At 35.1% G+C, this 12,146-nt stretch overlaps 1 protein-coding gene across 1 annotated transcript; it reads left to right on the top strand.

The window, feature by feature from the left end:
* Positions 1-5,385: 5,385 nt before the first annotated feature.
* On the top strand, positions 5,386-8,622 carry LOC104901370 (zinc finger protein SHOOT GRAVITROPISM 5). The gene is made up of 3 exons (XM_010688939.4): positions 5,386-5,973; positions 6,057-6,456; positions 7,372-8,622. The coding sequence occupies exons 1-3, from the start codon at positions 5,856-5,858 to the stop codon at positions 8,195-8,197; spliced, it is 1,344 nt and encodes a 447-aa protein (XP_010687241.1). The 5' UTR covers positions 5,386-5,855; the 3' UTR covers positions 8,198-8,622.
* The last annotated feature ends 3,524 nt before the right edge of the window (positions 8,623-12,146 follow it).

Here is a 12,146-nt window from a genome sequence, read left to right on the forward strand (position 1 = left end):
GAAGGTGACAGGGAACAAGTTCCTCGAGGAACAGAGAAGGTCCAAGACTAGGTTGTACAAAAGAGAGTCTTTTGGCCTAAGTATATTAAAGAGAATTGAGTCAAAATCCCTTGTGGTAAAGATTTTCCTTCCTATTGGGCCTAGGAAGTTTTCCTTGTAAAAATTCTCGTGTTCTTATTTCTTTCAAGTTTATGTACTTATCTCTTTCTTAGATAAAGATTCTTTTATTTCGCAAAAAGTTAGAAAATCTCCCCAACTACAATTCACCCCCCCTCTTGTAGTTGCTCAAGTGTTTGTACTCGACTAACAATGTTATTTTCTAATTATTATTTCACTACTCTATAAGGACCGAGGGCCTCATTTGGTAAGTTGATATTTCTATACCTTTGAACGGTTAGTTGGTTGTTGGTTAGGCTCAAAAAATAAGAAAGATTGGATTAAATATTGAATTAATTTTGGTTGTTAAGTTGTTTGATCACTTATCTAATCCTAAGATAAAAATGAAAGTTATGATTGTTTGATCATTGTATTATCGATCTATGTTGCTTATGGGTCATAACAAGTAATAAATGGTAAATCATGTAAAGTGAAACGTGGATAGCAATAGCTTTAGACTTGTGTACGTATCAAGTGTTGGACTAGTAGAGAATTGGAGTACACAGGTAGCCCATGGCTTTCCTAGAATAGAATTGATCATTGTTCCCCCTTTTTATTTTAAACTAGTTATTAGGCCCGGGCTATTCCCCGGGTAAGAAAAAAAATTCATTTATTAATATAATACTTTATGATAATAACACTAAATATAACTTAGCCTAGTGGTTAAAACTTTAATATATGTAATTGAGGTCTTGGGATCAAACCCTATATTATACAATTTCTTAATTTTTTTTATTGTACATGGATTACATGAACTAAAACTCCCTAGGGAGAGCGCCACGTGGCACAGTTTCTTGTTTTCGCACGGCTTTTAATATATTTGTATAGATGTTCCTCGATATCGTAGGTCATGAGAATACGGAGTCCCGCCCGTATTTCGTCTTCCAAAGGGAAGACTTATTTTTAGTCAGACAACTCGTTCCACTGTCTATTTCATTTAAAGTAATTGAATCATTGGTAGTGAAGTTTAGTTCAGTAAGAGTTATCTGCAAGATTATTATATTATTATTCATTACTGTTCTTATGCAGTAGTATCATGTTAAGTTTGCTTCTTTATATATTATGTAGTACTCAGCTTTGCTGATTACGTGGTTTTGTTTGTGTATGTTGATCATGACTATGCCTTTATTGATCCTGGATGACCCATTTTGGTGAGCAGTCTCTAGGGATCCATAGTGCATTGTCCATCTACAGGTTTGAAGATGATGCATCATTGGGTTCAGGATTCGAGAGTTTGTGTAGTTTAATTATCGTACTTTGGATTTATACATTTTATAGTTCGGTTAGTTTTGAGTTGACTTTGACTTTTTTGTTGACTTTTGGAGTTGACTTTGTAGTTGTTTAAATTTTAAGTTTAAAGTTATTTATTATGTTTTCCGCTGCAAAATTCTGAATAAGCCGATATGTTATCACACAAGCGATAATGCTTTGATGATTCTCTAAGTTTTATAATTGAAAAGTATTTTGGAAAAGAGAGAATTAACGAGGTGTTACAAAAAGTGTAGAAGGAAGAATTATTCCTAACTAACAACGTCGAAAAAGCCAAGAGTTTGCCGGAAGAAGTCGAAATAAGTAAGCTTGAAACCCTCGAACAAACCCATATGACAAAGAGTGAAACTGATTCAATTCTTCGAATGCAATAAACAAACTATAACTTAGAATCCTTTCGAAGAGGTTTGGTGGAAGAAAGTAAAGATTCTGGAGAAGAAAAAGAAGGTATGAAATTTTCGAAAAACTCGAAAAGCCAGTGAAAATCGTGAAAGGTAGAAGATGAAGAAGTAAAAAAGGTAAGAAAAAGCGATTTCACTTTGTAATTGCGAAATTCGACGGCCACGATAAAAAGGCCCTTCAACTTTCCTCCTTGATAATGCACGCCAAGTGTCACCACTAGGCTAAACCTAATAAAAAAAAAGAGGGACAATGAGCGGGATTTCATAAAAAGGTAATGATTATACTTTTAAAAGTTTGTACTTCTCCCCTAGCCAATATGTGACAACAACGATAGAAATAGAAAATTCATCAACACGGAAAGTTTACTCGCATCCACAATGCAATATCTGACGGTCATGATGCTGGGGGGTTAGTTGTTTAGGTAGTGTCCTAAGTCTGCTCACGGACATACCATGTGTCCGACATGAAACTATTAGTAAGGATGGCAGGTGGGTACGATTTGGCGGGTTTCGCACTGCATCCGCCCCAGTTGGGGCGGGTATGGATATGACTTTGGTGTGTAGTTGGTGGGTATGGATACGAAAAGTCAAATCCGCCATGGGTAGTGGGTAGGTGGTGGATATGAGGTCACATCCGCCCCAAATCCGCCCGCCCCGCCCCATATCCGCCCGCCGTCCCATATCCATCCGCCCCGTATAATATTTACTAATTTACCCTTTATAAAATAAAGAATTATGTTCATAAATCTAAAAAGATGATGGAGATAGAAGATTTAGAGGATGAAAGTAAAGTTGAATTGACTGATGTTTCTTGAGATTTATTAGTAACAATGAAACTGTATTGTATAATTGTATTTGTTTGTTAGTGTTTTGTGAGCTTTGTATTGTCATTTGGAACAATTTTCAACTGTTCTTGAGGTTGAACTACTGCACTTTATATATGGCAAAGAATGTGTACCTTTTTTTCTTTGAAATGGGTGTTTCTAATAATTAATTTATATAATAGGTTATATATAGAAATAATCAGGTGGGCAGGTGGAAATCCACTTGGGTGATGGGCGGGTATAAGTGGGTAATGGATATATCCACTTGGGTGGTGGAGCGGATGTGGGTATAGCCTTATACCCACGTGGGCGGAGGTGGATATGGAAACTTGTACTCGTCATGGTTGGCGGGCAGGTAGCGGGTATGGAAAATTTAGGTGGAGATGAGTGTGGATGTAGGGGTATCCGCATCTGCCCCGCCCATTTGCCATCCCTAACTATTAGGACGCGATCTCACCTAGGTGAACCAAACCACTCTTGATAAATGTTCGAGATGGCGCTCACGGCCACCGAGAAGGACAAAACAAGGGAATCTTCCCTCCAATCAAACTCATATCAATCGCACAAGTGTCAAAGGATTATGCATCCTGTCAGATGAACAGTACACCTATAAATAGCCAAATGGTACTATTCGGCGGGTACATTCTCTCACACGTAAAAAAACTTATCTCTCTCTGTAATTTGTCTCTCTAAATCCTTCACGGACATATACTGACTTAGGAGTTGGAGGGGGTTTCCTCTCATCCCCAATGGGTAGTTTACGTTTGTTCTCTTGCAGCCTTCCAGTCTCGGACGCCCTCAATCATTGACGGACATCTCAGAAGTCAACTCCGAAACATTTGTGATATCAAACTTACAACCTTTGTAGTGACACACAAAATGTTGTTGCTGCAAATACAACAAAGAAACAAACAAATAATAAATTTCAATTCCCAAACAAAAAGTTATTCATGCACATTTATTCTTATAGGTATTCTATCTCTAATTGTTACAAAGTTCATATGAAACACACAGAGAAATGAAGAAAATGGCCAATAGTAGAATATAATCGTTTTCTTATGGCTAATCTCAATAATTCCTAAACTTCATATATCAACTCTAATTTTATCACCTAATTAGTATGAAAATTATGAAAAGTCAATTCCATAGATATGGTAATAGAAATTTAATTAAATTAATTGTAAAAAAAGCCTAAAATAGAAGTAAACCATTAGATAGCATAACTTTCATAAACCCTATAATCGACTTCAAAATGTTAGTTTTTTTCTACTTTCCTCAAGGTTCGGTATAAGATAATTGTTTTGATTAAAAGAGATGAAGGTGGAAATCAGGCATCTAACGTGTTCTTCTTTTTGGAGTAAAAGAGCAATATAATTTTTGAGAACGTATTGTGTCGGACTCGTCCGACCATAATCTTGGTCGGACGACTTTCAGGTGGTTCTAATTTTTTTTCAGGTAGTCTTCATTTTTTTTTCAGGTGGTTCCAATTTTTTTTCAGGTAGTCTTCATTTTGTTTTCAGTTAATCTTCTTTGTTTTTCAGTGGGTTTTTGTGCTTCAGTTAGACTTACTTGGGTTTCAGTTGGTCTTTATTCTTTTTCAGGTAGTCTATATTTTTCTTCAGGTAGTCTTCATTTTGTTTCATTTAGTCCATTATTTCTTTCAGTTGGCCCATTATTTCTTTCACTTGGTCCAACTGAAAGAAAAGAAAGTCTAACTGAAAGAAAAGAAAGTCTAACTGAAAGAAAAGAAAGTCCAACTGAAAGAAAACAAAGACCAACTGAAAAGAAAACAAAACACTAACCTCTGCTTTCTCTCACTTTCTCCTTCTTCTTCATTCCTCTTAGAACTGAAAAAATTCAAAGCCCTGGTTTTCCTCCAAGCCATATTCATCTTGCTTTACCATAATGCCATCCCTTCTTCCAGTAACAACATCATCAAAGACAGTTTACCATAATGCCATCCCTTCTTCCAGTATTGAATGAGAGATTCCACTGTATTTCTTAAAGGATAGAGAATTTGTAAGCAAACTTACGAAAAGAAATATGAAGTACTGAAATTCGCGAAGAAATTCGACAATGCTCAATGAAACGAAATTTCCGATCGTTTTCGTCGTCGGTCGCCGGTCAATACCATCATCAAAGTTTTCGCCAACGACGAGATAAGACGAAGGTAGTAGCAGCGACATCAGTTGGGAGGAAAGAGAGTATGGCATCAGTCCGACGGAACCTATTGGGTCAGACGATCTGATCCAATACTTTCACATAATTTTTTTACATGGTGTCATATTACTATGATGAAGGAAGTAAAATGATCATTGACTTTGTTTTATTTAAGCAGGCTGAAGTTGACTGAAACATTCGTTACTAAACAGAAGTTTCAACGTATATCGGAGTTAATCTTGGATACTTAAAATAAAACTAAATTAAAACCTCAAGCACTTAAAGTGAAAGTATTAAAACTCGAGATAGTCAATGTTAAATTTTGTCGAAGTTCGAGTATCACAGAGAAAATTTTCCTTTCCTATAATAATATGAAGTAGATTAGTAAAATGTAACTTTTGTAATGATACAAAAATCCTGAAAGGTGTATGTAGGTAATACTTGCAATTTGTGCATGCATATTTTACAGTGGCGCTATGATGAGGTTTTTGTTTCTTTGTGGGGATGTTTTTCTTTTCTGTCCAGTTGCGAGTTGTGGGTTCAATTTCAACCAACGTGGTTAGATCTGCCTGCTTCCCCAAATCTCTTTCTTTTTTTTTATTTTCTCTTCCCCACTCTTTCTCCCTCACCAGTCACAGTATCCTCCTTAACTTTTCAAGCGGTTTTATTAACCCAAAAAAAAAGAAAAACACATCACAGCAACTAGGCTCAATGAAGATGAGGGTTATATTAGAGTAACGCAAAAAAAAAGCTGATTGATGAAAAGCTGAAAGTTTTATTTTAAAGATAAAGTTCAGAAAGCTGGGAACCGAAAGATGTTGCCTTTTCCTTCTCCTCCATGTTCTCTCTCTTTCTCTCTTTTCCTTTCTCTCTCCTCCCAAATCTCTCCCAACTGAAACACACTACACTCATCATTAGATTTTAGAGTTAATACTACATCTCTTAACCTGTGACCTTTTTGTATCATATTATTCCACTAAACCCTTGAAATTAAAAACACATACAAACGATCAAAACAACAGCAAAAAAAAAAAACACCCCCCAAATGTTAGGCGGTTCTTCATCCTCTTCAGCTCCTTCTTCTGAGCACGTCAACGTTAGTAGTAGTCCGACGGACAACGGCAATAGCAGCAAGCGCAAACGTCGGCCTGCGGGAACTCCAGGTGACTTTAATGTACTTTCAAATATTGGGATGATCATATTACTATGCATATTGATATTATTCACTTTCATGTGTATAATTTAGATCCAGATGCGGAGGTTGTATCGCTATCACCGAAGACACTCCTAGAATCGGACAGATACGTCTGCGAGATCTGCAATCAAGGATTTCAAAGAGACCAGAACTTGCAGATGCACAGAAGGCGGCATAAAGTGCCGTGGAAGTTGTTGAAGAGAGAAAATCCGGTGGTTCGGAAGCGGGTTTTTGTATGCCCAGAACCTACCTGTCTCCACCACGACCCATGCCATGCACTTGGCGATCTTGTTGGAATCAAAAAACACTTCCGCCGTAAGCACAGCAACCATAAACAATGGGTCTGTGATAAGTGCTCTAAAGCTTACGCTGTTCAATCTGATTATAAAGCTCATCTCAAAACATGCGGCACTCGCGGCCACTCTTGTGATTGTGGCCGCGTTTTCTCCAGGTATCTTCATATATACCTCAATATATACCTTAACTTTTGGGTGAGTTCAGACATCTAATCTCCAAAAACAACACCCAACAACTAATTAACAAAAGCTTTATATATATATATGGATCTAGTCTTTAGGGAAATAAAAATTAGGGGAAGAATTTCAACTCCTTTTTTTTTAATCGTTTCTTGGCGTTGGTGTTTTGACTTCATATTAAAGAATGCTGCTATAATTATTAATTTAATATATTCTATATTAAGTAAGTACCAATAAGGATATATACAAGTACAAATTTTAACGTGTTTGAATGAATCCATTAATTAGGTAATGGAATTGGCTCCATTTCTATAATACTTAAAAAGGATATATTAGTATTAATATCATATAATTAAAAAACACATTTTCCAAGGAAAAGTTGTTATTGGCCGAGGTACCAAATCGTTTTCTTAAACTTCCATGCCAAAAGCATAATTAATGTCTAAAAGCATCCATTTTCGAGGGACTGTTGTGAAAATGAAGGTATGGATTCATAACTTCTATCTCACAGTAATATGGCTGAATTTTATGAGCTTTGAGATATAGATGATCCTAGATTATATATATTTTGGGGTTTTGTATAATGTATGTTTCTGGAAATGATTAATATTCTGCTTTAACATGTCATGTTGTAAATCCATCAATGACACTACCTCTACCTTCGTTTTCCTCTCCTTGTCTCTACTACGAATTCCTCAGTATAGAGACAAACCATGAAATGAAGATGGCTTTTGAATAAAACCCACTTTGTTGTACCTTTTTCTAACATCCACCACTTACACAGTTGCACTGGGAAACTATTCAGTTTTAACTTACTCATTATGAATTTGACTAATTCCATTTTCCTTTTTGTTCTCTTTCTTATTGTCTACATCTTCCTATTCTTATAGAGTTGAAAGCTTCATTGAACACCAAGACGCTTGCCACATGGGCCGTCTCCGTTGTAGCGATCATCATCATCATCATCCAAGTAATCCAAATCAACCATCACATCAGCAGCAACAGCAGCAACAGCAGCAACAGCAGCCAACTGTCTGTCTGTCACGCGCTGCTTCGAGCTCAAGTCCATCGAATGATACGACTAATAACATCACTGTTGCCGGTCCGTGGACAACCAATGGCATAACGATGGCAAAGCCCTCGGTTGCAGAGAATAACCTTCACAATTTGGAGCTCCAACTCTCAGTTTCTCCCAAAGCTGCTGATCATGAGAACCACTCAACTCAACTTCAGCTATCTATTGGCTCCACCTCCGACGTGGGCGAAAAGAACACTACAGAAACTAACTCAAACAATAAAGCTTCCACGTCAAGTCCGGCCTCGAATAATAATAACACGGCAACGCTCAAGGAACAAGCTAGCGAGCAACTGAGGCTGGCGATGGCGGAGAAAGCGTATGCTGAGGATGCAAGAAGAGAGGCGAAGCGTCATGTTGAGTTGGCGGAGAGAGAGTTTGCTAACGCTAAGCGTATTAGGCAACAAGCGCAAGCCGAATTAGATAAAGCTCAGGCACTCAAAGAGCATGCTATGAAACAGATCAGCTCCACTCTCATGCAAATTACTTGTCATGCGTGTAAACAACAGTTTCATGCCTCAATGATGATGACGACGACGACAATGACAACGGCAACAACAATGTCTTGTGCTCCGCAGATTGACGATCAGAACAGCTCTCTCGCTGAAAGCCAGGTTGTGGATGACAACAACCTGCACTAATTCATACCATGTAAAACCTCGTTAAAATATGTCTCTAATTCGTGATTGCTTTCATTTTAGAGGCATTAACTGATGAGATCATATGAATGGAGTGGCTATATTATGATAGTATAGTATCTACGAATGCGTTAGTAACACGGTGTTCATTGTTGGCTTTTTTTTTTTCTTTTTTTTTTTTGGTGGGGGTGGGGGAATGTTTGTCCATTTGTTAATTAGTTCGACAAAATCATAGATTAAATAATAAGTAGAGATTTGCCTTCATTAAGGATGTTTTTGTTCCCTAATGTATGGTATTTAATTTTGTAATATGGAATATGATAAGGTGTTGTAATGTTCCCTTCATTGTGTCAAAAACATTTTATTAAATAGGAGCTTGTAAAAGGATGATGAGATGGATCTGTTAAATAAACTGGGTCCATTTTTTTTTTTAGGGGTTTCTTTATTTTGTTAGTAGTACTCTCATGTAAAATTGTTGAATATCTTCGGGTAATAGATACAGCGTCAGAATCTTATTTTGGACTATTCAATCAGAAATCTTTGTTGGGTTAAGTTGGTCAGAAGCATTGAGGGTGATGAAGTGACTTGACCCCTCCTCAAAACATTAAAGTAGTAGTATAATTTTCCAACTGACCAAAAAAAATAAAATTTCATTGATTCATTCATTCATTTATCATTTATTCATCTATTTATTTACAAGACTAATGATAGAGAGAGAAAAAAGCAAGCTCTTTATTCACTGGCTTTTTTCCTGATGGTCCTTTTATAAATGCGAATAGAGATGAAAGACGCCATGTTTTTCAGTGCCAACAGTTGTAACGCTTAATGACAGATTCAGTCGTCGCTCTCAGTACTACTACCTTACTACTGCTACTCACACACAAACAAACTCTCCCCTAAATACATACTTTTCTCTCACTACATGGGAATCAGTGATGTTTCAGGCGAAAGAAGAGAGAGGATGCCTATCTTTCCATTTATGCAGAGACCAGCGACATAGGTTTGAGTTTGTATGATTTTTTTTAGTTGTCTCTAAGAAAAACTGCGTGTGGTTGCTGTTAACTTTCAGGACTTGAACTAAAGCAGGAAAAAATAGGGTTATCATGATAGAGAAAGACTCAGGAAAAACCCTTAAAAAAATAAAATGTTCCTATTCGGCCCTTTTCTTTTTAGATCAACTTAGTTTTATTCAATTAAAGTCTGTTGATATAAACTGAACTGAATTAAAATGAATTTAATTATGTATTAAACTGAATTATTATAATGCATAGAGAACAAAAAAAACACCCAAAATCTGCCCATTTTCGTTATTAGTGTCATTTTTACAACATAAATGGTACTAGTTGAAAGAAATTTATATTGCAGTTTATCATATAAAGTCTAATTTTACAGTACATAAATATCTATAACAGTTAAAAGGAAGAAGAAAGGGGTGTCTAACTTTTTTTTTTCCTCACTAACTTTTTCCTTTTCATATCAACCATGTGCTTGTCTGTGCAGCTTTTCTTTTTTACAATTGCTATCGTTAGCCCACCCTGTGTTTCTCTTTCTATCTGGTACACCATGTGTTTGGATATAATTATGTATTGCTATTATTATTTTAATGAAATGTTTTTGTCCTATGGGCCAACTCACTGAGCTCATCAGCTCCTCACCTCTTATCTGCTTTATGTTCTCAGCGTTGGTGTTATAGTAGTAATAACTTTTGCCCATATTACCATAACAAAAGGACGAGAGAAAAGGTAGACTGAACGATTCCTCTCAAGTTGACCGCATTTGAAATTGACATAAAGCTAAACCCCCTCTTATACATATTGGTTTCTTCCTCGTTTTCATTTTTAACATGCAATTATTTTAAATATAGTTATGGAAAGAGGTGTCAATTCAGTTCAACAATTTAATTATGGTTATATTCAAACAGTTTAGTTTATATCAGTTTAGTTTACTACAGTTGAAATTATTAAGGGTGCGTTCTATTCAACTTATTAGCCCTGAACTTATTGAACCTTATCTGAACTGAACTTATTGAACCCGAAGTGAACTTATTGGAACTTATTAAACCTGATTGGGCCTGATTCAACTTATTGGACCTGATTGAACCTGATTGGAGCTTATTGGACCTTATTGGAACTTATTGACCTTATTGAAAGTTATTAGACCTATTGGCCCTGATTGAAACTTATTAGACCTTATTGGACTTGATTGAAACTTATTAGACTTATTGGACCTGATTGAAACTTATTTGACCTTATTAGACAAAAACATTGACCATGAATAACATAAATATTACCACTAACGTAAATACTACCCCTCAAAAATTTTTATGGAGTAATAATTATTATAATTCGTCCTTTGAAAAATAATAATTATTAATTATCTCTTATGATAATTAATTTAACAAAAAAATTTAGTATTTATATATTTGCCTATACATAACTTTCACCACTAATATATCTAATAGTCTTGTTTTGATTTTTAAAACAGTAGAAAATCAAAAATTAATTAACATTTATTGTTAACAGTTAAAATTGGCACATATAAAATTCTCACTTCACTTTCATTAATGTGAAGGTAAGTAGATAGCATTAACTCCTTCCTTTCATTTCTTCTCCTTTCTTCTCTTTCATTTTGTGTATGTACTAGAAGATAAAAAGAAAACAAAAATAAAGAGAAAACAAATGCTCAAAATCACCGTAGCTTTCCATGACATTGCTTCATTCATTTCTTCTCCTTTCTTCCTTTTGTTTTTTCTTTTTTTTTTTTTTGCGTTTCTCCAATACTCCATTAGAGACACAAACACGAAGTCACCAATCATAATCACCCATCAATTTTCACTCATCCACCTTCAACACCTCTCAGATTTTTTTCGTGCTAAGAGGAAAATAGTGTTCTTTGGGGTTGCAGTTTCGGGTCGAGAACAATTCAAGGAGCGGTTTTTTTGGGTCCTCTATTGAGTAATATTACTCTATTACATTCCCTAAGCAAGTAAGTTATAATCAAAGTTTTACTTGCTCGAGGTTTCACTGTTTTGTAGACATTTAGAGTTTCTGATTGTTTTCTTGCTTGAGGTTTCACTGTTTTGGAGACATTTTTAGTTTCCAATTGTTTTCTTGTTTGAGGTTTCACTGTTTTGGAGACATTTTTGTTTCCGATTGTTTTCTTGTTTGAGGTTGTACTGTTTTGGAGACATTTTTAGTCTCCGATTGTTTTCTTGCTACATAGCTTGCACAGGGATTTGGTTTCTGCTTGATAATGAATTAAACTGAATGAAAAAATTGGAAGTATGTTATGTCAAGAACCTCATATGTTTTCTTGCAAAGCCAAATTATGAGGATTATTTCGTTGTGTTGATTATTCATTTACATCTTATGTTCCTTATTAACGTTGCTCAACACAAGATTCTTTAAGGTAATCCTTTCAGTGCTCAAGTAGTTGAAACCATGGAACCAAGAGCTGATTTAAATTTGACTGACAAGATGAGAACAAAGAATATGGAGATAACTCGGAAGAAAATTGCAGATGAAATATGGTTGGATGTTGGTGAAGAAAACATATTGATTGAAGAGGATGATGTAGAAGATGAAGAAAGATACTCCGATGAAGAAAGATACTCTGGTGATGATAATGAAGCAATCAATTGATAACATTTATATCTTTCATTGTTATTACTAACGAAAACATGTTATCTCTAGTTTTTTAAAGACGAATTGCAAAATATTGTAATTATAATAATAATAATTATTATTATTATTATTAACCTTAATTATTTGACCATGATTATAATATTATTTAATAGCAATATGAATAATCAAATAATAGACAATAATACAAGTATAATACTATACATTGTGGTACTTTAATAAAAAATTCTAATAATAAATAATCAGCTAATAGTAATATGAAAATAAAATAATAGACATAATACAAATAAATAAAAAAAATACATACTATA

This window comes from Beta vulgaris, chromosome 8 (genome assembly GCF_026745355.1).
Source record: "Beta vulgaris subsp. vulgaris cultivar EL10 chromosome 8, EL10.2, whole genome shotgun sequence".
NCBI lineage: Eukaryota > Viridiplantae > Streptophyta > Magnoliopsida > Caryophyllales > Amaranthaceae > Beta > Beta vulgaris.